The 23,328-nt window shown below is 42.4% G+C and overlaps 5 protein-coding genes across 10 annotated transcripts; 3 read left to right on the top strand and 2 right to left on the bottom strand.

Moving 5' to 3' along the window:
• The first annotated feature begins 54 nt into the window (after positions 1-54).
• Positions 55-2,855, top strand: LOC124206337 (zinc finger protein 343-like). Of its 5 annotated transcripts, none has more exons than XM_046604133.1 (11): positions 55-203; positions 430-567; positions 630-706; positions 761-905; positions 963-1,066; positions 1,123-1,335; positions 1,400-1,669; positions 1,754-1,990; positions 2,066-2,155; positions 2,235-2,424; positions 2,486-2,855. In XM_046604133.1, the coding sequence occupies exons 1-11, from the start codon at positions 182-184 to the stop codon at positions 2,761-2,763; spliced, it is 1,764 nt and encodes a 587-aa protein (XP_046460089.1). In that variant the 5' UTR covers positions 55-181; the 3' UTR covers positions 2,764-2,855. The 5 variants fall into 5 exon arrangements, with proteins under 5 accessions (XP_046460089.1, XP_046460088.1, XP_046460086.1 ...); XM_046604132.1 differs by having other exon boundaries at positions 627-706; XM_046604130.1 differs by having other exon boundaries at positions 65-203; positions 403-567.
• On the bottom strand, positions 2,771-3,516 carry LOC124206342 (josephin-like protein). Its single transcript, XM_046604142.1, has one exon. It carries the CDS (start codon positions 3,332-3,334, stop codon positions 2,789-2,791), a length of 546 nt encoding a protein of 181 aa, XP_046460098.1. The 5' UTR covers positions 3,335-3,516; the 3' UTR covers positions 2,771-2,788.
• Positions 3,517-3,546: 30 nt separating this feature from the next.
• Positions 3,547-10,927, top strand: LOC124206334 (Golgi-specific brefeldin A-resistance guanine nucleotide exchange factor 1-like). Of its 2 annotated transcripts, none has more exons than XM_046604124.1 (17): positions 3,547-3,804; positions 3,945-4,044; positions 4,104-4,202; positions 4,271-4,389; positions 4,452-4,560; positions 4,620-4,729; positions 4,791-5,655; positions 5,721-5,911; positions 5,982-7,016; positions 7,101-7,524; positions 7,592-7,736; positions 7,805-7,958; positions 8,021-8,494; positions 8,559-8,840; positions 8,916-10,298; positions 10,364-10,471; positions 10,536-10,927. In XM_046604124.1, exons 1-17 carry the CDS (start codon positions 3,685-3,687, stop codon positions 10,545-10,547), a joined length of 5,730 nt encoding a protein of 1,909 aa, XP_046460080.1. In that variant the 5' UTR covers positions 3,547-3,684; the 3' UTR covers positions 10,548-10,927. The 2 variants fall into 2 exon arrangements, with proteins under 2 accessions (XP_046460080.1, XP_046460079.1); XM_046604123.1 differs by having other exon boundaries at positions 3,554-3,804; positions 3,942-4,044.
• LOC124206340 (pyrroline-5-carboxylate reductase-like) lies at positions 10,665-12,732 on the bottom strand. The gene is made up of 8 exons (XM_046604138.1): positions 12,499-12,732; positions 12,322-12,420; positions 12,096-12,247; positions 11,947-12,031; positions 11,742-11,881; positions 11,434-11,584; positions 11,288-11,348; positions 10,665-11,153 (listed from the first exon to the last, which is right to left on the bottom strand). Exons 1-8 carry the CDS (start codon positions 12,578-12,580, stop codon positions 11,087-11,089), a joined length of 837 nt encoding a protein of 278 aa, XP_046460094.1. The 5' UTR covers positions 12,581-12,732; the 3' UTR covers positions 10,665-11,086.
• A 3,563-nt stretch (positions 12,733-16,295) lies between these two features.
• Positions 16,296-18,037, top strand: LOC124204318 (segmentation protein even-skipped-like). The gene is made up of 2 exons (XM_046601359.1): positions 16,296-16,666; positions 16,740-18,037. The coding sequence occupies exons 1-2, from the start codon at positions 16,423-16,425 to the stop codon at positions 17,696-17,698; spliced, it is 1,203 nt and encodes a 400-aa protein (XP_046457315.1). The 5' UTR covers positions 16,296-16,422; the 3' UTR covers positions 17,699-18,037.
• The last annotated feature ends 5,291 nt before the right edge of the window (positions 18,038-23,328 follow it).

The raw sequence follows: 23,328 nt of genomic DNA, 5'->3' as shown, positions 1-23,328 counted from the left end.
TAGATTTTCGTGATAGCCTACAAACTCAAACGCAAACACGCAGTAAAATACCTCAATGATACGGCCTATAGATGGCGTTGGAAGTTGGAACCGCCGTCCCTATCAACGTATGCATTAGAATTTAGAAAAAAAGAAAAAAACTATTAGAAACACATGGTTTTGAGAAAGATTATGGAGAAAAATGAGTAACAAATCATCTAATGGTAATCTATTTATTTAATATAATTAAATTGTGAGTGGGAATCTTTCTCGACTGCTTATGAAATTTCTTTCATACTCAGTTCCAAATTGCAAAGTGTTTTTCTTCTGTTTTACCAGACTGTCTTTTGTTTTATGTCATCTAACCGCTCAGTTCAATCGCATAATGTTACGATGTTGTTTATCTTCTTTAAAATTTGCTAGAATTTACTGGTGTAGATTCATTTTTAGTGGAAACCATGCAAGAGGATTATGATGTGGAGTCTTCATCGGAAGTCCACCAAGAATATGAAGAAGGAGAAGTATTACAGGATGCTGAACTGGTATGTGTAAATCAAGAAGATATGGATAGAATTGATGCTGCTGAAGGTATTTTGTAAAATCTTTATCTTTTAAAATGATTGATTGAAGGATATTCATTTTGTTAGAAGAGGCTGCCGATAATGAATTTTCCTCACCCAACTATTCACACCAGAAAGCCAAAAGAAAAGACCTTCTTAGATACCATGTAATAAAATTTAAAAAATTACTATGAACTTTGTTTTAATGTTGGCATTCTCAGATTGTTTCATGTCAAGAAGAATTAGAGGAACTACGGAACCAGAGTGCCAATGAAGATATGTTAATAGATCCTAAAGATAAACTACATCTCGTTAAATATGTGAAAATTGAAGGGAGAATATTGAAGCTCTGGGAGTGTGGAATATGTAATTCATTTTTCTTTCATTACTTGAGTTCAGTTTTGACTGTTGAATTGTATATAGGTGCCAAAGATTTCCGTCATCAGTATACTCTAATGCGACACCTTCCGACACATACTGACGAAAGAAAGTTTGTATGCGATGTGTGTGATAAAGCGTTTCGTCAGGTGCAACTTCAAAATCATTTTTGTCTATCTCCATAACTAATAATGTGATTCCATAGATGAGCACACTGTCGCAGCATCGCGCCATTCACTCAAACGCCCGGCCTTATGTCTGTGAAGTTTGCCAGAAAACATTTAATCGAGTTTCCACTTTAATTTCTCACCGACGGACACACTTTGACGATAAACCACATAAGTGCCATGTATGTGGCAAAGGATTTCACCAAAAAGGCAACTTGAAGAACCATCTTTTTTCTCATTCTAACGAACGAGTAATGAAGCAAATTTCCGTAATTTAATCTGAAAATCAATAATTTATCTTTGAATATTTTCAAGCCTTATCGGTGTGAAATCTGCGGTCGTGGTTTCAATCAAATGTCAAACCTAGTGGTGCACAAGATGAAACTTCACGGTCAGGCAAGTCCAGCAGATGGATCGACACGGACAGCCCAATCTGACAAGTTTTCCTGCAAATTGTGCAATGAAAAATTTTCCAAGAAAACATTGCTGACTTCACACGAAGAGGAAACGCACAATTTAATTAAACCTAGATCTTCTACCAGTCGTAGAGGTCGTCTTCCCAGTTCAAATCGAAAGCCAGTTCAAGTAAGAAAACAAAAAAAAAATAATTTGAAAAACATTACTTTAAATAAACTTTTGAATGCTTATAATTTTCCATTTTAATTATAGGTAGCAGTAGCATCCGAATCAGTCACAATAAAATCGCCCGGTGTTACAAATTCAAGTTCAAAAGTAGTCCACTCCAAGAATGAAAACGGAAGTACAGCGGGACTTTTGATTGACGCAATTCAAACTCCAAGTATGCATGAAGCAAGAATTACAAACCAAACTGCGTTTGCTCTGCTCAAATCCATAGATGGAACCCCGTCTTTGGTGAAAATTTTTGATCTTCCCAATAACAAACAAGTATTTTTTTAAATTCCTTTATTTGAAATTATTGGATTTTTTTTCCAACAAAAAATGGTTTTTCCTTTAAATTAGTTATTGATATCCGCAACGTCCGAAGATTTAGCTGAATCTGCTCAAAAGTCAGCTCAAGTTGATCCTTCCTGTAAACCAAGTCAAGTCAAGGTAATTTATGAAGTGTACTGTTAGTCGACATCAAGAATTTTTTAAATTTCATTCTTTGCAAATCGTTTTAAATTTTAAGGTTGCAGTGGTGGCAACGGTATCTCAGCATATGGATGAAGACGGTCAACTAGTTGTACGCATCGAATCCATTGACGTGGACCAAAAAGTATTGGATTCTATTGAAACTCCGTGTCGCCAGGAGAACGCTGTTGAAATTTCTTCATTCAGGAATGAAGTCGCAAATGCGTGTGAAGTAACTTCAGACTTAGGTAAATAGTTTACATTTGTGGAATCTCAAGTTCAAGTTAAAAACCTTATTAATTTTACTAGAAAACGAGCAAGTTCATTTTGTGCGACCTCTTCCCGATGGAGGATTCGAAATAGTTGCGGACACGGAAGCGGCTAATTTTCTTGAGATTGTTGAAGAGGACAGTTCGCGTTCATGTGACGCTAGCAATAACAGCAGCATGATGGACTCTGCTCAAATCATTATCACACAAGATGAAGATGGCCACCTTATGCTTGAGGGAACACCCCTTCAATACCTACTTGAAGCTAACAACCAGCAACAGCTTCAATTTGTCCTGAACAACAGCAAGAGAAAATGATTTAGAGTGAATTTAGATTTGTATATTACATCTGTTCAGCAACTGCAAGTGTACATGGCTTTGTAGAATTAACAAGAAAGAGTTCACAGTCATCTTCATCTAGATGTCTTGTTAAATGTTCTATGAGCTGCTGGACATCTCCTATGGTCTCTGGTGATGATAATTTTGAATCCAGATTGTAGTAAACTGAGTCAAACTGCCTTATTGCGAGCCAGTGTTTTGTTTTGAATGGAAATAGCAAACCACCAACTTTACTTGGGCTTGGCAGATTTAGTATCAAACCAACAGCACTGTTGACTTCATGTGGAGTTATTTTTCTTCGCTTGTCCCACCACACCATCTCACAATCCATAAGTTGTACAGCTGCCATGACAACATTGACATCATAGTTCCCTAGTCCAAAAATAGAGCGGTGTGGATTAATCCAAGAATTTGGTGTAAGCTGAAGGCACAGATCATCTAGTAATGCTTTGGTGAAAGTATCAGATTTTTGAAATAAATTATTCAAAGTGTGCAGAGCGCACAATTGTCTTGACTGTTTTTCGTGATAGATATTAGGTTTTGTTTTCATTTTCTTCTCTTAAGACTTCGCGATGTAGTAAGAGACAAAGAAAAAACTGCGACAAACTATCTTGAAACGTTTTCACATAGTTTGGAATTAATTGCACTTTTCATCCCATTCGCGGGGGAATGTTGGAATGTTGCTAAAAAATATCTGCGAGAACAAGTTGTTTTTTTCCTAAACGCCTGGAGAGTTTGACAGCTGAATTTATCAACTGTTTAGAAGCGACCCGATCAGCTGTTTAAGAGTGATGTGGCTCCTCATAACCGGAGGAAAAAATAAGTGTCGTGAATAGTGTGCGTGAATAACTGAATATTGGAAACAGCACTGCACAGGGAAATATTGGTTATAACGCCGATATGGCGCAAATTTTAATAGAGGAATTATCCTCTAATGGTCTCCATGTAATTCAAGGGGAACTATCCATCTTGCTTAATTCTATGAGAAGGCCATTCAAATGGTCTTCTCAAATCTATCAGGTATTATGTTAAACTGTTCTCTGTCTTGCAGAAACACACCTTGGACTTCTATGCCTTTAAAATTTAAATTTAAAATGCTGAGCCTTTCTGTTTTTACATAAAGTATTTTTTTTTCTAACCAATGTTCTTCTGATAAGCAGGAGGAGGAGCAGGATGTCTTGATCAAAAATTTAAATCAGCTGAAAGAACAACTGAATCAAGTCTCATCACTAGTGGAGTTAGATTTATTGACAGTACTTGGTAATGCTGTACAATTAGTATGTGTGAATCGAGTGAAATTAATTTTACAAATGATGTAGGTCCTTTTCTTGAGGTGATTCGATCCGAGGACACATCTGGTCCTGTCACTGAACTTGCATTGTCTGCAGTCTTCAAGTTCCTGTCTTATGGATTGATTGGTAATATTCTAGAGCTTGCATTGAAATCACAAGTTTTCTTGATCTCTTTTTTCAATGACCTCTTTTAGATCCAGGCCAGGAATCAGCTGCCATTGTAGTTGAAAGTTTAGCTGATGCGGTGACACATGCAAGATTTGTTGGAACTGACAGTGGCAGTGATGAAGTTGTTCTAATGAAAATTTTACACGTAAGGAACATTTCGTCTACCAAGTATTTCAGAACCATTTAAAATATCTGCATCTCTTTCAGGTCTTGAGGATGTTGGTTCTTCATCCTGCTGGGATTCTGCTCTCTAATGAAAGTGTTTGCGAGATCATGCAAAGCTGTTTCCGAATCTGCTTTGAAACACGTCTAAGTGGTTCGTAATCAGCTTCTGTCATCATTTAGACTTGTTGATTTATTTGCCTAATATTTTAGAACTCTTGAGAAAATCTGCTGAACATTCTCTGAGTGAAATGGTGCGTCTCCTTTACGAACGAGTGCCGCAGTTTCCTCTACAAGAAATTAAAGGATCAGTCAATTACAAGGTAATCATATTTCTATTTTCATTTCAGCTCTGTTATTTAATTAGTTGCATCTTATTTTCAGAAGTTAAAAATGAGAACGGCTGCCTATGATCCTTCAAGGAATAAGAAAAAGTCTCGATCTCCTAAGCCGAGACCGAAAACATTAGCCGTTCATGCCAATGGGAATGGAACGTCCAAGAGCGGACTTACGGTCGAGACGCCGTCTAGTCCCTGCGTCGATACGCCCACTACCAAAGAGAGCACTGAATCATTTCCCATGCCAAATCCAGTGGATGAAAATGCAACAGCCGACACGGATTTGAATGCCGAAACGACGGCGACTACTTGCCAATCGATTGATCGTTCCTCTTCAGTGGAGGCAGAAACGCCCGTCGTGACTATTTCAGCGGCACCAGAAGAAGCATCTTCTCCTCAAAGCATTGACGCTGCTGCCCAAGACTACGTCAATGCACAGGGTGTCCGCTTCATCTCAAACGAATCGACTGATCAAGAGTCTGGTGGCCGCACCCATGTGCCCTACGGATTACCCTGCGTCCGAGAGTTGCTGCGCTTTCTAGTGAGCCTCATCAATCCGTTGGAGCGACAGAATAGCGAGGCCATGATTCACGTTGGTCTTAGGCTGCTCACCATAGCCGTGGAGACAGCAGCGGACGTGATTGCCGCCGTGCCATCGCTTCAGACTCTGATTCAAGACGAAACGTGTCGGTCACTCTTTTCGCTTCTGAATTCAGAGCGATTATCCGTGGTAGCCGCCGCTTGTCGCCTCTGTTTCTTGCTATTCGAATCGGCACGAACGCGACTTAAATTCCAGCTGGAAACTTATCTCCTGAAGCTGATGGAGATTGTGGCTCACGAGTCACCAAAAGTAGCCTACGAGCGGCGATTAGTCGCTCTTGAAGCCATTTCACAACTTTGTCGCATTCCAGGTAAATCTAAAATGAATTAAAATTTAGGTTTTTATCTAAATCTTCAAATTTGTTTTTTTATTCAGGCTTAGTGACGGAGCTCTATTTGAATTACGATTGTGATTGCCATACATCGGATTTGTTCCAAGAGCTCATTAAACATCTATCGAAGAACGTTGCTCCAGTGGCGGCCGGTGGGATCTATACGATTCACTTACTATCGTTGGAAGCGTTGTTGATTGTCGTGGACTCGATCGAGGCTCATTGCCTCACCCAGGTAAGAATCAAAGGTCTATCAGTTATTGATATGTAGTTGTTCTCCTCATTATTGGAATTGTAAATGACAGGGGAATGGCAAAGGTAACGGTCAGTTGGAGCACCAGTCGTCTTTTTCGATGCCGCCAGCAGCTCGAAAGAGCCGTTTAGTTGAGCCGGCTGCAGACGTGCCCTCGGAGGAGCAACTCTCTTCAGTCCGCCATAAAAAAAAGCTGTTAATAGCAGGTGCTGAGCAATTCAACAGCAAGCCCGCCAAAGGAATTCAATTTCTCCAGGAGAATGGCCTTTTGGCGGATCCATTAGATCCGACGCAGGTAGCCGCTCTACTCCGAGAATGTTCACGACTCGAGAAGAAGATGATTGGAGAGTACATCAGTAACCGAAAAAATCTCAACGTTCTCGAAGCCTTCGTCCGTTCTTTCGATTTCCACGGCATCCGCATCGATGAAGCTCTCAGATATTACCTGGAAGCCTTCCGCCTCCCAGGAGAGGCTCCGTTGATTTCTCTCTTGATGGAACAGTTCGCCGACCATTGGTTCAAATGCAACGACGCTCCATTCTTCAACGCTGACGCAGCTTTCACGCTGGCCTACGCCGTCATCATGCTCAACGTCGACCAGCACAACACGAACGTCAAGAGGCAAAACATTCCCATGACGGTGGATGAGTTTAAGCGAAATTTGACCAAAGTCAACGGTGGTCAGGATTTCGAGTCTACGATGCTTGAGGAGATTTACCAGGCGATTCGCAGCGAAGAGATTGTCATGCCGGCTGAGCAGACGGGATTGGTCAAGGACAACTACCTGTGGAAAGTGTTGCTGCGGCGCGGGGCCACCAAAGACGGACGCTATATTCACGCTCCCAACGGACTCTTTGATCGCGACCTGTTCACCTTGTCCTGGGCGCCCACAATGGCGGCTCTAAGCTGTCTGTTGGACAAAGCCCAGCCTGAAGGTAGCGGCATCGTCGAATGGGTTTTGCAAGCCATCAAGAAAATGTCGACAGTGGCGGCTCACTTTGGCCGCAGCGATGTCTTTGACCATGTTGTCCAGACGATGATCAAGTTCTCTTGTCTACTCCCCAGTGGCGACAACCCACCCATCCAGGTGAATACTTGAGGGAGTCACTCAGTTGTTATATAGAATTTGATTAACCAAACATTTGATCTCTTTTATTTCTCTTCAAAAAAGGCCGTCGCTTTTGGACAGAACCGCAAAGCCCAAGTGGCCACGACCACAGTATTCCATCTTGTGCAACGTCATGGCGATATCTTACGGGATGGATGGAAGCCTCTGGTCGACTGCATTATGCAGTTTTACAGAATGCGCGTGCTGCCGGATGAGCTGGTCGAGGCCGAAGATCCTTTTGATCCCAACACTAAAGTGAAGCTCCTGGGAGAGGACATACCGCTTCGATCGGAGACCTCGGGATTGTTCAGCTCCATCTATTCTTACATCGCCCTCTCTGAGGGATCGTCCAGTGGAAGGGCAGGGTCTGCCGAAGAACAGGAAGCCCTTAGCCGGGCCAAAGCTTGCGCTGTGGAGTGCAATATTGAACAACTGATTTCAGACTCGAAATTTCTACAAACTAACGCCCTTCAAGATTTCATCAAAGGTAAATTTCGATTACCATAAATTCTATGCTGAATTTTTAAAACCTTGTTTACTTTGCTGGACGATAGTTTTGATTGCTTCCAACGATGTGGCCTCTTCCAGCACGGATGAATTTACAGTCATCTTTGTTCTCGAATTGATTATCCGCATCACCGTCCAGAATCGCGATCGAGTCACATGCATTTGGAATCCAGTTCGCGATCACATTTACAGGTGATTTCGTTTTATTCCATTATCTCTTATTTTCTTAATTGACTAAATTAATCCCCCCATAAAATCAGTTTGGTAATGGGAGCTGCAGCGTCTGATCGAATTTTCATTCTGGAACGCTCCATCGTCGCTCTCCTTCTGTTAACTGGTCGATTGATGCGACGCGAAGATGTGGCACCCATTGTACTTCAGTCTCTAAGAATGCTGCTAATGCTCAAACCTCAAGTAAAGACCAATCAGTAATAATTCATTTTTAGAAAAACGGGTTTAACCGTATTTTGTGACAGGTTTTATCAAAAGTGTCTCGACAAGTTTCTTATGGTCTTCACGAATTACTGAAAACTGGAGCGGCCAACGTCCATACGACGGGTGACTGGCGCGTGCTCTTCACCTTGTTGGAATGCGTCGGAGCTGGCGCCCAGCCACCGTCAGTTCGCGGAGGTGATTTGGCTCCTTCTGTCTCGATGGAAGCCATTACCGAGTCTGCCGCCGTTGCTGCCAATGCAAACACAGACGCGCCTGCTGACGTGTCTGGTTCGATCGACCGGGGGTACACATCCGACTCAGAGCTGTACGAAAGTCGAGCCAATCGATCGGTTTCAGCTCCCGGTGCTTCGGGTGTACACGGATCTAGTCCAGAATTAAATGTTCCAGTCGGCGGAGGTGGCTGGATTTTTGTCGGCCGTCAAGGAGAAATTGAACATTTGAAAGGCAAACAAGCTCCTGGAAGAGAGTATAATATTGTCCACGACCGCAAATTGGTGAGTTTTGTTTGAACATCACATTGTTAGCGGAATAACGGAATTGTTTTTTTATTATTTGCAGTTGGCCCATGATCCATTGGCTTTTGTCAAATCGTGTGAGAGTTTGACATTCCTCATTCGCGATGTGGCTCACATAACGCCCGAGAATTTCGAGTGCGCTGTCCAGTGCATCCGCACCTTTGTTGAGGCCAGTCTGAACGGTGGAACCGCTGCCGCGAATAAACCGAATCACGGCGGCCGCCCTGTGCCTCAAGAGAATTTCAGACGTTCCAAATCGTTCCACACGAGCGACCAGTCGACAGAATGGAACGAAGTCCAGGAGTTACCCACCAATTATCACCAGGTAAAAACAACCACAAAAAATGTCATTAAATCTCGACTTGGAGGCGTTAACGTTCTGTAACAATTAATGTTCCAGGTTCCTGTTCAATTACTGGATCTGATGCATACACTGCACACCAGGGCAGCTCAGATATACCAGTGGTGGGCATCGGAAAGTGGCGAAGTGGATGTGGCTTCAGTGGACGAAGAGAAAAACGCTACCACAAGCTTCCAGTTGGGTCCATCTCTGTGGTGTCGTGGCTGGTGTCCTTTACTCCAAGGCATCGCCCGTCTCTGCTGCGATGCTCGTAAACAGGTCCGCACTACGGCCATCACTTACTTGCAACGATCTCTTCTGGTCCACGACCTCCAGAGTTTGTCGGCCAGCGAATGGGAATCTTGTTTCAACACGGTGCTCTTCCCGTTGCTGGCCAAACTGCTGGAGCCTCAACGTTCTTCGGCCACGACTCGAGCTCAGATGCAAGCGGATCATTCCAGCTGGGAGGAGACTCGAATCCGGGCCGCCACTCTTCTCTCGAAAGTGTTTCTCCAGCACTTGGGGCCGCTCATTCAACTGCCAACGTTCACTGCGCTGTGGCTGACGTTGCTGGACTTTATGGACAAGTACATGCACGTGGAAAACAACGACCTGCTGGCCGAAGCTGTACCTGAAATGATGAAGAACTTATTGCTGGTCATGGAGACGGCCGGCGTATTTGGAACGAACGCGGACGAATTGGATCAAACGTCGAATAAAACATCGAACACGTCCTCGCCTCAAGCGCTTCAAATGAAAACGCAATTGTGGAACATGACTTGCGATCGCATTGACGTTTTCCTTCCGGGTCTGCGTCAAGAAATCACTCGGTCCAAGACTCCAGTCGCTAGAGTCCAGCCTCTACCTCTTGTGGAAGATTCATCTTTAACCACCATCCAAATTCCAGAAGCGGAAGTGCCGGAATTGGGACAAGAAGCCATTTCATTGGAGTCCATACCATCGGAACAAATTGCAACCGATCCTGAGCCGCCAAGACCAGAAAATGTATTGGAATCCGAACAAGTTTCCCTGACGAATCCTGCCGTTGATATTCCGGAAGAGCAAACTCTTCCTGGGCAAACGACGATCGATGACACAACCAATTCCACTGCGAAAGTTTCTGAGGAAACGGGATCGTCATCAACCAACTTTGTCCCTTCTTCCGTGTTTTCCGTTTGGAATGTTCCAGATCCGAGCGATGCGGCGGCTCTGTTCTTCCACGATCTGACGCCAGCTCCAGCTGACGACACACCGGCAATCAGCGACACTTCAAGTATTCTCGAAGACGAACCCATCAACACTTTGGACTGTCACCAGACGCCCATCTCTCTCATACCGGAAGATGGATCCGATATTCCGGTTGTTCCGTTGCCCGTGTTTAGCACCGCCGCACCAGCGGCGGAGGAGAATAAAGTTGCCGATGCTACAGCAGAAGAAAATCAGGTATTGGCTATTTACATTTTCGATGATTTTATTCGATTTTTTAGAAATATTTAATCAAATTTCAGGATCCCGAAGAACCGCAATCAGTTGCAAGTTTGCCTCTGCTTTTAGTCCACGAAGTCAACGATCCATCACTGACACCTGTATCGATTTTAGCTCCAATCAACACTCAGGTAAGATTCTGTTTAGTGTTTACACGATGAAATGCTTTACCTTATGTTTTCTTTCTACACTCAGGAGGATAATTAACGGCGAAATCATCCGTTTGATTTTCTCGAGGATTTTATTTTTATCAAATTAAGTAGTGAAAGAAAGATTATTTGTAAAACAATAAAAACAAAAAGTACTATTATTCTTTTTTTAAAAAAAAATGTCAAATTTTTTGTGCTCGCATGTGTGTTGATGGAAGAATTAATTTTGTCGTTTATTTTCACTCTTTGTCCAGAGTGTGATGCAATGTTTTGATTGCCAACGGTGTACTGTGTAGAGAAAACTATCTCTTTAATTATATAATCATATTACCAAAATTTGTTTCCATCATTATTACACAACAAATTGCTAACTGATTTCAAAAAAACTAAAAACTAATTGCGTGTTCTACAATATACAAAAGATTCTTAAAGCGCCAATTTTGTTGTTGAAATTTGTATTCTTTTATTTTAATATCTATCCATAAAAAGTTCTAAATATTTTTGATTTTTTTAGTGTTTAATAATCACAACCAAAGTGAGTTGATGCGGAGAGGCGACATCGGATGGCCATCCAGCTATCATCCGTGGGTCTCCCCTCTATTTGTGAGCGCTTTGTTCCTGGGCCCGTTTTGTCGCCGCCTCGACGGCATCCATCAATGCGCACCTAGACATGGAGTGGAGGAAAACAAGATGAAATAAAAAAACGACTTCTAGTGTCTTTGAGATAAGCGTATTAACAAGGTCTGGAGACTCGTCGTCGATCCGATATATATAAAATATGAAAAATGCATATTGTACCTGAATCCGGCTTTTTCAAGGGCATGGACGCCAGCGATGGTCGTTCCTCCAGGCGAGCACACTTTTTGATAGATCATATTGGGAAAAAAAGATATGAAATATATAAAGCACGGACATGGAGTCATATGTATCTCTAATATAAGTACCGTCATCTCTCAATGAGCCGGGATGACGCTTGGTATCGAGGACCATTTTGGCCGATCCATAAACCATTTGAGCGGCGAATTGGGTCGCCAACGGTCGAGGGATTCCCATTTTTACTGCTCCGTCCGAGAGGGCCTCGATGGCCATATAGACCTGTATCGAACGTCGAGACGGGAAAACAATAAGAGACGAGCCGGTCTTTTTTCCCTCTTTCTCCTCAAATCGAGTCTTGATGAGAATCTTAACGATGCCGACTCCTACTTTTAAATGACTACAACTACTGCAATTAGATTTGCCGCCATCATCTTACATAGGCTGGGCCGCTCCCGCTCAATCCTGTGAAGGCATTCAGTTGAGATTCGGGCACTTGGTGGCAAATTCCTACACTCTCAAAGATCTTCATAGTCACATCAGCGTGTTTGCAAGATGCATGCTCATTCAGGGAATACACTGAATAATATAATAATGGGAGAAATTAGTTGACTGATTTTGTAATTTTTGAAGGAGGAATGTACCTGCACAGCCAGCACTCACCAGTGCTGGTGTATTGGGCATGACCCTGATGATGGCTTTTAAATTGGATACTTTGGAATAAAGACCCTGTGTGTAGAAATCAATCAAATATCAAGTTGAAAAAATGTTGAATATTTTAGATGTTAAATACTTTTTCAATATCAGCAATAGTAATTCCACTCATGACTGACAGAACCAATTGATTGTCTGGTCCTTTGCATTGTTTCAATTCCCTGACAATGACTGGAAACAAGTTTGGCTTGACTGCCAGCACCACGATATCACATGTCTCAAAGACGGAAGCTGTCAGATGGAGAGAGATTATAAGTAGCGATTCACAGAAATGGAATAAAGGGCAATCTATTGATGGCAGTTACTGTTGTCATTGATGAGAACATTGCATCCCCAAGCTTTCCAGACATCTAGAGTGCCATCATCTGGAGCATTGGCCCAAATCTGATTGGCCTTCAACAGACCTGCGTCATCAAAATAAAGCAACTGATGAGAATCGACAAGACATTTACGTTTACCAATTTCTATTGCAATAAATATACCAGCTGAGATCATTCCTTTTCCGAGGGCTTGTGCCATATTACCGGCTCCGATGAAACCAACTTTGGCTGACGACAACTCCATTTTCTATCAGACAAGTGTGGAATGTGTGCCAAACGGAATCAAAAGCCACCGACGACTGTTCAATACTTCAATTACGATTTTTACGATATCTTTACAATTCCCCGACGAGACTTTTCGCAGTCGTTCGACTGTCGGCGAAATTGTGACAGCAGCAAGTGGATAGTAAAATCAGTAGATGGCGTCATTTTCTTTAATGAGGAGAAATCATTTGAAAAAAGGAATTGCGGCGCGCGGTACGGATCACACACACAAAATCACAAAAAGCCGCGCTCTGAAAGGATTAGCGCACTGTCCAACATGGGAATTATACATACATTTTGATTTCTCCAGCCCCAACCTATATAGTTTTCCCTTGTCTAATAATGAGCCCTTTTAGGCTTCTTCTGCTGGGAAAAAAAATGAAATGTTTTTCTACAATTTTTGCGCGCCGCTCACTTCACGGAAAAACTTATTTCTCTCTCGGCTTCCCTTTTTGATCTTTAAACGGCGATACTTAGTGCCGACTTAGACCCCAAAAAAAAAACCTGGCGTTCTTCTCCTGTTTGCCGACAAAAAAGGACAGACATGTTCCATGATGCTCTTGATGGCCGAAAAACAGTTTTTTTTTCCAATAAATATTCTTTTAAGAAATATAATAATCATAAAAAGTAGTAGTAGTAGTAGTAGTGAGCCTTCTTCTTCTTTCTTAAACGGTATATATATGTGTGCATCCATATCGTCCACATGACTATACTCTATCCCTGGGTTTATATTTTAATAGACGAAACAGCAGCCGTGTACAATTTTTATATGATGGGGGTATAGTAGTAGCTCTTGTGTCGGCACTAGGATACTATCCAGTTTGTGTGTGATGTGTTTTTCTCTCTTTCCCAGGACCCCTTATAGTCCTTTGCCCCCAAAACAGTGGGGACCATATCGAACCGGCAGACGACAATATTGACCATATATACATGCTGGGGGCTGTCCGCACTGGTCACAGTTCTTCTTCTTTCTTTCTAAATATTAGGCCCATATAGACAGCATATCGGCCGCGTTTTTCTTATGGATGGCCAAAAAAATAGCTGAATGTTTCCAGCTTGACCGGGCTATTAGAAGTTGAGCCCCCATATTGTATTGTGTTTATAGATGGATTTTAAGTCGGACACGGTGTGACTGTCTACACACACACACACACAGAGAAAAGATGCCGCGCTCGGCGACTCTATCAAAAACTGGTCTACACACATTTCAGCACAGCCACTGATAATACGAGTTTTCTTCTTTACAACCTTGTCGGAGTCTCGGCAGCCAGTGATATCATCGAATCCGTTTTCTTCTTCTTCTTTCCCATCACCCAACTTTTTTATTTCGCTAAAAGCCTCAGATGCTTCTGTGTTATATTATAAGGAGGCGCAATAAGAGCAGCAGCAGCAGCGGGAAATATGATTTTTTATTATCACGTATGACCCCCGTTTCATATTCTGTCGCTTCTGGAATTCTATTGGAAATGTTGTTCACACGAATTCTGTTATATCCGCGCCTGTATTTTAAAAATATAAGAAATTCGAATTTCGACATGTTGGTTCTAATTATTTTTCCGGGTATATAACTTGTTCCATTCCCAGGGTAATATATAGAAAGCAAAAAATACTAATGACTATAGTCTAGAGTCTATAATGGCGTGTTGAAATGTCAAGACAAAAGACAAAAGCTTTTTTTATTTTTAAAAGAGTAGTCAGCAAAACGATCGTGGTAGTCGTCGTATAAAACATACAGACAGCAGAGATAAATAGCATACAGGTGTGGTTATTAGTATATTATTTCCTGGGATATGCTGTATGTACTACTATTTCAACGGCCTTAGCCCAGTCACGTTTCGCACGTTGCGGGTCGCACACAGCTCAACAAAAGGGGGGAAAATGACGGCTCTCCTTTGAGACGTCCGATGATGTGTGTGCTCACCTCTTCGAGCCTGCTGGATAATATAACAATATCACACAAGCAATCGAAAAATCAAAGAAATGTCTATAAGAATTCCAGCGCCACCGCTAGATTGCTATATACCGCCCTATGTGCGTGTTATTTGTTTTTAGAAAAAGATGAGATAGAGCTGAGCGCTGCTGTGATGTGTCAACTGTCGGCGCTGATATGCGTCTTGCTCCTGCTGGCCAGCTCACCTATTGGCTCGTCTCATTAGCGACCGTTCGCCACATCAACCCAGCACATATAGCCAACGTCGTCTTTTTCGACGAATGGATATACCGCCGGGAAATAACGAGATGACGACGGCCAACACTTAGCAAGTCTGTGATGCTGCTGGCCCTTTTCGATAGAGAGAGAGATGGACTCACCACCACGTTACGCTCAATTGTTGTATTAGAGAGAGCCGACCGACGACCGCCCTTAGATGGGATTAATCATCAGGTCCAAGGCAAATGTTGCGTCATTTCGCTGAAATATCTTTGGTGCGCTGGGATCAAACGATATTATATTACAGACGGGTCGGATAGAGTTATCGTCGGGTTTCCAATGATGACTTTTGATTTTTCTGATATATTGTGAGATTTCTCTAAATAAGGTAGATAGAGCTATCTATATATTTTTGGGCGATGACGTGCGCATTATACTGCATTAGAAATGATAGCCTTGTAAGGCTAGACTTTTGATTTGGACAGTGGCTATGGCCATAACATCTATCCATACATTTATATTATAGCTACGCCAATTTTTGAATCAATAGAAAATCGACTGAATTTCGTCTAAAGTAAAATTTCAATCAAAATAATTTAATTAAATGGAATATTAATTAAAATGTTTAAAATCGATAGAGATAAACTATTTCCAAATTAAGAAAAAAAATTTGATCAAATCGGAATTTCTACGGGAAATGATATGATTGTAAAAATTCATTTCGATACGACGAATAATGTACAACTTCTAATAGGCCTACTCGTGAACATGCATGAAAGAGTAGCCATCATACACAGTCAGTCGGGCAAATAATAAAATCTTATCTAAAAGTCAAAGTCAAGTAGCCAAAGTTTCAATTTCCCACCATAAGAATCCCTGTGCTACTTTCTATACGTCTAAATAACTTTTATTATTTTTCGATAGATACGTGCTGTGCTGATAAGCGTGCTATATAGGACCCCAAACGAAAAACACCAGAAGCGCATCATATTGACGAATTCGTGAGAGCAGCAGTTCAGCCGACCTTTTTTCTTTTCTTTTTCGGTTGAAATGATTCCATAATTCGGTAGGCCACGGTCGAAAAAGGCCGTAGTCTCTCAGTTTCATACGATGGGAAAAAAGAAGCAATCAAATATCTCTTTTTTCGGACGCGGACTACTATATACTTTCAATAAGATGTCACTTGGCTGCCGCGCGCATACATGTCGTAAAACAAAAAATCTCTCGGACGAATATAACCGACAACATGTACACAAGCAGAGAGAGGGAAAATAAAAACGGTCCGGAATGATTTCATCCTTTAAGTTGACGATAGGCCGTCAAAGGGAATAAAGTTCCCTCCGTTTTTTCGTATCCTATGGTCGTAATTTGAGCCCTCAACGCGCCGTATGGGAGCAGAGAGAGAGGAGGAGCAAAGGCCAGTGATTGGCCTGTTAGTGGCAGTCAGGACCAATCGACTACCGACCCCCGGTGGGAGGAGCTTCAACTCTAAAGGGGCTGGGGAGTCTGGGGGTATTTAAAGGCAGCTCGAGCCATCGTTCAACATCACTCAGTTGTTCTCTCTTCACTCACTACCTCCTCCTCAACTGCTCCTTCAAACTCCTTCAGAGTTTTAGAAAAACCCAATTTTTTTGTGAATCATCTTCAAGTGAATCAACTAACTCACTCACATCATGCAGCCACTGTTCAGACCGATGGAAGGCCACCAGCTCCACCATTTCGCCAATTTCCACCATTTGAGCCAACATCATCACGAGGCTATGGCCGCTGCTGCTGCTGCCGCCGCAGCCGCCGCCCGGATGAATTCCACTCCGGTCAGCGATGAAGAGCTCGACATGGATGATTCAGTCTCCTTGTCCAGCAACCAAGACGGATCCTGCACTTCACCATCAGCTCCTCGTCAGGAGAAAGTCACTGGTAATTTACTAAAACTTGATACTAATTTTTTCGAACTTTTGGAACTAAAAATCAACTTTTTCCGTCTAAACAGAATCCCATCAAAACATTAACGCCGGCTCTTCAAATTCGGCCAATTTGGGATCATCTTCCTCATCTGAGGCCATGAACAACCAACAAGGTCAAGGGCCAGCCGTCCGCCGTTACAGGACGGCCTTCAGCCGCGAACAATTGGCCCGTCTGGAGAAGGAATTCCTCCAGGAGAATTACGTTTCTCGCCCTAGACGTTGTGAATTGGCCGCCCAGCTCGGCCTCCAGGAGTCGACCATCAAAGTCTGGTTCCAGAACCGACGCATGAAGGACAAGCGCCAACGCATGTCGCTGGCCTGGCCAGTGGCCGACCCCATGTTCGCCGCCTATTTGCTCCAAGCCGCCGGATACCCTTACCCGTTGCCGGGCATGCCGGGAGTCAATCCGGCCGCCTGTTACGGCCAAATGCCCCAACAAGTCCAACAGCCGATCGGCATGAACCGCTACTCTCCCTACGGAGCCATGCCACTCCGCCCTCATCCGCACACTCCGCCGACGGCCCATCATCCCGTCTTTGGATTCCCAGGAGCCACTTCATCGCCCCTATGCCCCAGCTCCCAGCAGCAGCACAGTCTGCGCTTGCCCACTGGACAATACCCGACATCCATCCCGTCCAGCGCTGGAAGCCCAAGCAACAATGTCCAGCCGCTGTCACTGAAGATGCCGCCAACTCCTCCGGCTCACCTTCAGCTCCGTCTGCCCACGTCGCCATCGACCCTGAGCCAAGGAGCCAGCAGCCGGACCCCGTCTCCAGTCTCACCACTTTACAGCAGCTCCAGTTTGGGCGCCCAGGGAGGCCACCAGGCCAGCAGCAACGGACACAACAGCAGCTTCTCCGATCGCTCTGATCGCTCCGTCAGCTCGCCCATCACGCCACCGGCCACTCAGACATCACCACCGGCTAATCCACCACGTCTCTTCCAGCCGTACAAGTTGCACGATCTGCCAACTGAAAAAGTTTAAAAAAAGAATTTCAAATTTACCGCCATCATCAGATAGAATCCCACCAGTGGAAAAAATATGTTCTCATTTCTTTACTTTGTTTGGCTTAAACCGCTGCTGCTGCTGATCCACAAAACAAGTTCCTCGATATTTTCTTTCATAGAAATTATAACACAATAATACTCTCTTATAATATTATTATTATCCTTTTCAATGTGTGTGTGTGCATGTTTTTTGAAATTTCAAATTGGAAACTTATTTGTATTTCGTCTCTTTTTCCCAAAACTTTTAAAAAATCAAATTGTAAATAGTTTTGTCGTTTGATGTCCACACAAAAATACAATTAGAATGTGCAAAATATCTATTTCTCTCTCTCTTATTATTGCTCGGGGCTATAGATGATTATTGGGCCTATAAATGTAAGCGATAAAGGTTAAAAATTGGGGACAACAGTTCGACTATGCCCCCAGCTCGTAAAAACATTTTTCAGCCGAGACCCTTTTTTCTCCACTAAATGGCAAATTGGCCATTAATTTTTATTTTTGCAGTTGGATACAAAGATAGCGAAAAACAACCTATAGGCCTAGGCTATTGGTCGTAAAAAATACAAAAAAACATGGCCAGATGGATAGGTAAAAAAAAGAAAAGAAACGGGTCATGAATACGAAATGTGTATACGAGGCCAGCAATCAATTTCAATCCATGTTCGTCGCTGCAACGAATAGATATCCTATATATACATATTCTGATATTCTCTCCTACTTTTTACGACTTATCGATTTGCCATCGGTTATATTCTAATAAATGTTAATTTCCATCAGCCGAAAATGGGATCCTATCGGGTCTAAACTCTAAACTTTGACCTACTTCTTGTCGGCAGTCTCAGTTTTATTTGATTGAAACTTTTTTTCTTCTTTTTTGCCAGCCCGCTGATTTTTATGCGAACCATCCAGCGAGATATTCCGCATTGCCCTTTTCCGTATTGCACGTGTCCCTTTTCGGTAGTGGATGAGCCTATAATAACAGCAGAGCAGGGCCAGCAATAAGCCACTTATACACATTTGGTATATTGCTCCAGACGGGTCGTCGTTTCGTATTATCCACGTGTAATATAGGCCATTTCGGCAAAAAAACGTTATATTTTTTTTTTAGTTTAGCAAAGGGGGAAGAATAGAGACGAGCCCATTTAGCCTATATACAGTCCAAGTCAAATAAATTCATAAAAATATTTTTTTGGGGCGCGCGCGCTGGCGAAAAAAACTGGAACTTTTTATTATACGGCGCAAAAAAATAAAAGTTCCGCATGCAAAAAAAAAGGACAACAAAAAAATATAAACTTTCTCTAAAAAAAAATAACCAAATAAATCAGCGGCGCAATAAGGCGCGGTCCAATTTCTGTACTATGTACCGTCGTAAAAACATTTCGGCAAAATTGTTGGCAATTGACAGCGAAATTTTTTTGAAAAATTGCTTTTCTTTTTTTTCTGGCGGGAAATTTGAAATTTTTCAGGATTTAATCAATTTATTTGAATTTAAAAAAAAAAAATCAATGATATGAAATTCTAGAAATTGCTTTTTTTTCTGGCGGGAAATTTGAAAATTTTTTAGGACTTGATCAGTTTGAAAATTGAAAAAATAATTGATGATGAGAAATATTAGAAATTGTTTTTCTGTTATTGGCGGGAAATTGGAAATTTTTCAGGACTACATCAGTTTGAAAAAATCAATGATGATTGTAATTAAGATTCTGAACTGATCTTTTCTAAATCGTTTTGAAAAAGCTGATGGATTTTTTTGTTTTTTTCAAACCAGCGCTAAGAGAAACCCATTAGCGCTTATGCTGTTTAACGACGCTACATTATTATGGCGGACAAGGTTATGTGTAAAAAAAAGGTATCAGCTGCGCACGCTTTCAAATACATTTCCCCACCAACGAAAGTGTGTTTTGACTCTCTTCTATCCAGTGGCCCTTTTTTTCCTAATGTGTCCAGCATCTTAGTTATTATACAGAAATGATTCGCCGACGGATGCGCAGGGGAGATTAGTGTTTAAAAGTAAAAGGGACGAAGAAAAACCTGGACAACATAACGATGTCAACTACACACACGGAGAGAGAGAGAGGCCGTTAAACGATGGACGACAGTAACAATAATAATAATAATAATTTCCCCCAGCTAAAGCCATTATAGAAAAGGGAGAGATTTCGACCGGGCGATACATAGTATATAGTCCAGCTCAGCAGAAGTCTAATGTCTATTTTGGAAAAAAGAAATATGTATAATGTAGGCAATAACACCTGGTGAAATATAATAAGGTCTGGCCACCATTCCCCAACTGCTGAAAAATCGCATCCGCACAAAAGATTGATGGATTCAAATTGGTCAATCTCGAAAAAAGTCTGACAAAAACTTTTGATATAGACCTGGTTGTCCAGCAAAGAGGCTAAACAGAAAATAGATATATAGACATAGTGTGTTATACAGGCTATTATACAGGGACTAATACTTTTCGGGGGGCTTACAAGGTGTCATACATAGAAAGGAAGGAACCCAAAAGCCTAACTCTCGTCTACACACTTGTACACATGCAGAAGAAGAAGACTCTAAATATTGTTCATGATCGCGGGGTTCTGATGGATAAATGATGAGCCCAGCTCTATAAGGGCAATTGGGATGTTGGCCCAGCGCGTGTGTGGTACACCGGAACATGAAAATGGCCAGTCGAAAAAAAAGTCCATTCAAAGGTAGAAACGGCCGGATGGTCAGCAGCAGCAGCTCCCGCCGAGATGGAAGAGAACCCACACCAGGTGAACCTATTACTCCTGAACAAGTGCTAGGGGGGGCTGCTGTATAAGAAAAAAAAAGGCTTGCTGGCCCAAAATGTCCTGTAGGTATATAGGACTGGCGCTGTGCAAGCACGAGCAATGTGTAGCGCCCTGTCACAATGTAGAGCTCTATTGGAGAGCCCCGGCTATCGTTTTCTTAGCACCCAGAAAAACATCGAGAGAGAGAGAGAGAGAAATGTCATAAAAATAACCCAATAGCCTCTCTCGGTAAAGAAGAAGAAATACTTGGTGGGAGGTCAATGGTCCAGTTTGGAACTTTTTTTTCTTTCTGACGGAATATCATCAAGAAACTAAGAGAGTTCCACAGCCAGCTCTGTCGTAAATAGCTGCATCATCGACTTTGGCTGGCCAGCCAACTTGGAAGAAAGGAGAAACTATCCATCAGAGCTGAGAAAAGCTAAGCAATATATTCATAAAAGTGTTTAGATTTGGCCAGCCAGGAGTGTAGTTGCCTGTAAGGGCCTATATCTAGACAGACGGGAAGGTGTTGTCAACGTGGACCACACACCAACCCGAAAAAGCTGATCATTTCGGTTCACCACAATCATAGTCAGCGACTAGCAGCAGTAAAGATGATGACGATATTTAAAAAAAAAGTATTCATTTATTAAAGCCTACAGCGCTGTGTATCTAGATAGTCAGCTGCTACATCTAGGACTCGACTGTCAAAAAATTTCCCCTGGAAATATACAAAATTGTTTTCCACCAAAATAGAGCAGTTTGATTCTATTCTATCGAGTCTAAACAATAATTTCTGAAAGCAGCCCAGTTATAGATGTAGTACCCCCTCTTCTATATACTCAGTCGACTTTCATCGTTTCTTTCGCTACATAATTGACGTATGGCAGCAGCAGGGCATTTGGGGAAAGGAAAAAATGTTTCTGACCAGTCTGAGATAGAGAGGCGTGCTCAGTTGTTATACAGATTGTCACAAAAGGCGAAACTATATACATATAAGGTGACTATATATGCTGGAGCTCTATTATACAAACCCCCCTCTGTGGCCTACCACCGAGTCTAAACGAGCACACATCTACACAGCGGACTTTTGTGTCTGTCTAAACTTTAGGCTCTTTTTGCTCTCAATACCCCCCATATATCTCTTCCAGACAAAAAAAAAGGCTTTTGTGCATCATTTGAAAAAAAAAGTATTTGAAACCCAAACCAAGAAAAAAGGGACTCTGTGTATAGGCCACCCTGGAACTGAACTGTGTGGGGGTGGTAGAGAACTCTCTGCTGGTCAGTTGTGGGCACCCATGACTGACATAGTGGCAAAACCCCCTACAAAACAATTTGGTGTGTGTGTTTCTATATAGCAATATAACAACAAGAGCACCAAAGCATTATAAAAATAGAAAAGAACATTTTACTTTTCAAGTCAGGTTTTTTTTATTTTTTGGCACGGATGTTTCAACTAGATGTCCAGGGAGGGCTATAGCAGCAGCCTGGGCTATTATTGTAAATATATTGGCTATACTTATCAACCAGCAGGCGCTATAGCTGCTGTGTTATATACAGCTTTAATTTATAGTTTGTGAATCTCTTGGTGGGGGTATATTATGCAAGCTCAATATTGGCGGGCTGTGTTGATAGAGCCCCCCCACCGCCCAGGCTCATTTCCTTATATTATACTGGGCGCTATATAACTTTGACCTAATACATATATACTGCCGCCTGGATCAGCTTAAGACCATGATTTAAAATGATGTGCGTAGTAGAGAGAGAAGAACACCAATGAGAAATCAGGCTTTACACATATATGCTCCTGGACACACCCGTTTCATTGGATAATGGGGGCCTCTGCTGCTGCTGCTGGTGTACAGATTTATATTAGCTGTGTGGCTATAAGACCAAAGGCTATAGAGTATAGCGTGTACCACGTACAGGCGAACGAGTCATCGGGGCGCTAATTTGCCAGACTGATGTCTATAGGACCTAAAGCCTCCCTTTCCCGGCTGCTGCTGCTGGCCCGGTGTCTCAAATCCCTGGTAACATGGTGAGGTGAGTTCGTCTAAAGCCCAGGCTGGCTGCTGCTGGGCAGAGAAAAAGAAGTCGATATATATCCGGCTGTGAGTATATATTCGACACGTTGACGTGATATATATATTGGTTCTTATTTGAGGCTGTTGTGTGTGTGTGCTGGGCTTGCTGGGCTGGCCCCCCTGTCTATAGGGTGACTGGACTGGACTGGACTGTTATATAGACGTGAGAGAGCTTGGGAGGCCTCAAATTGAGCAATAAAAGTCTCAACGGGGATCTACTATGCTCCGGCCAAAGAATAGAGCCGTTTTCACTCTTCTCTCTGCCCAGTTCAGTGTGTTCTCACTCTATGTGAAAAACCGGACTGGCCAGGCTAAATAATAATGCAGCTAGAAAATAAAAGGTTGATGTTGAAGATGTTATACTTTTATGTACGTGTATTTCAACGTGCTGGATAGCACACGCGCTCCGGACATGTGTACAAACCCCACCTGGACATCCGGGCTATTCTTATTTCCATTACATCAAATGATTTTGTCACTCGGATTCCAAACATTTCCATCTCGGAGTAAAATTGTGCATAGAGATTTTTTCGTTTCTTTGTTTAATTTGGTCGAGTCGAGTGGGCGGATTATATTGTGACAGAGACCATCCATCAATGTCACTCGGCTCTCTCACTCAACACACACAAGTACATTGAAAGTCTATCATAGGCTAAAAAAAGGGCCTCTACCACCATCGAAAGAAGAAAAGGTCAATATACCTATCTTCTTTCATTTCTCCTAAAGGCATACTGTATCAAACTTGAATAGGAAAACAACAAGCA

Source organism: Daphnia pulex, chromosome 10 (assembly GCF_021134715.1).
Source record: "Daphnia pulex isolate KAP4 chromosome 10, ASM2113471v1".
NCBI lineage: Eukaryota > Metazoa > Arthropoda > Branchiopoda > Diplostraca > Daphniidae > Daphnia > Daphnia pulex.
The sequence above is the reverse complement of the archived record's forward strand: the minus strand, read 5'-3'. Positions and strand labels throughout refer to the sequence as shown.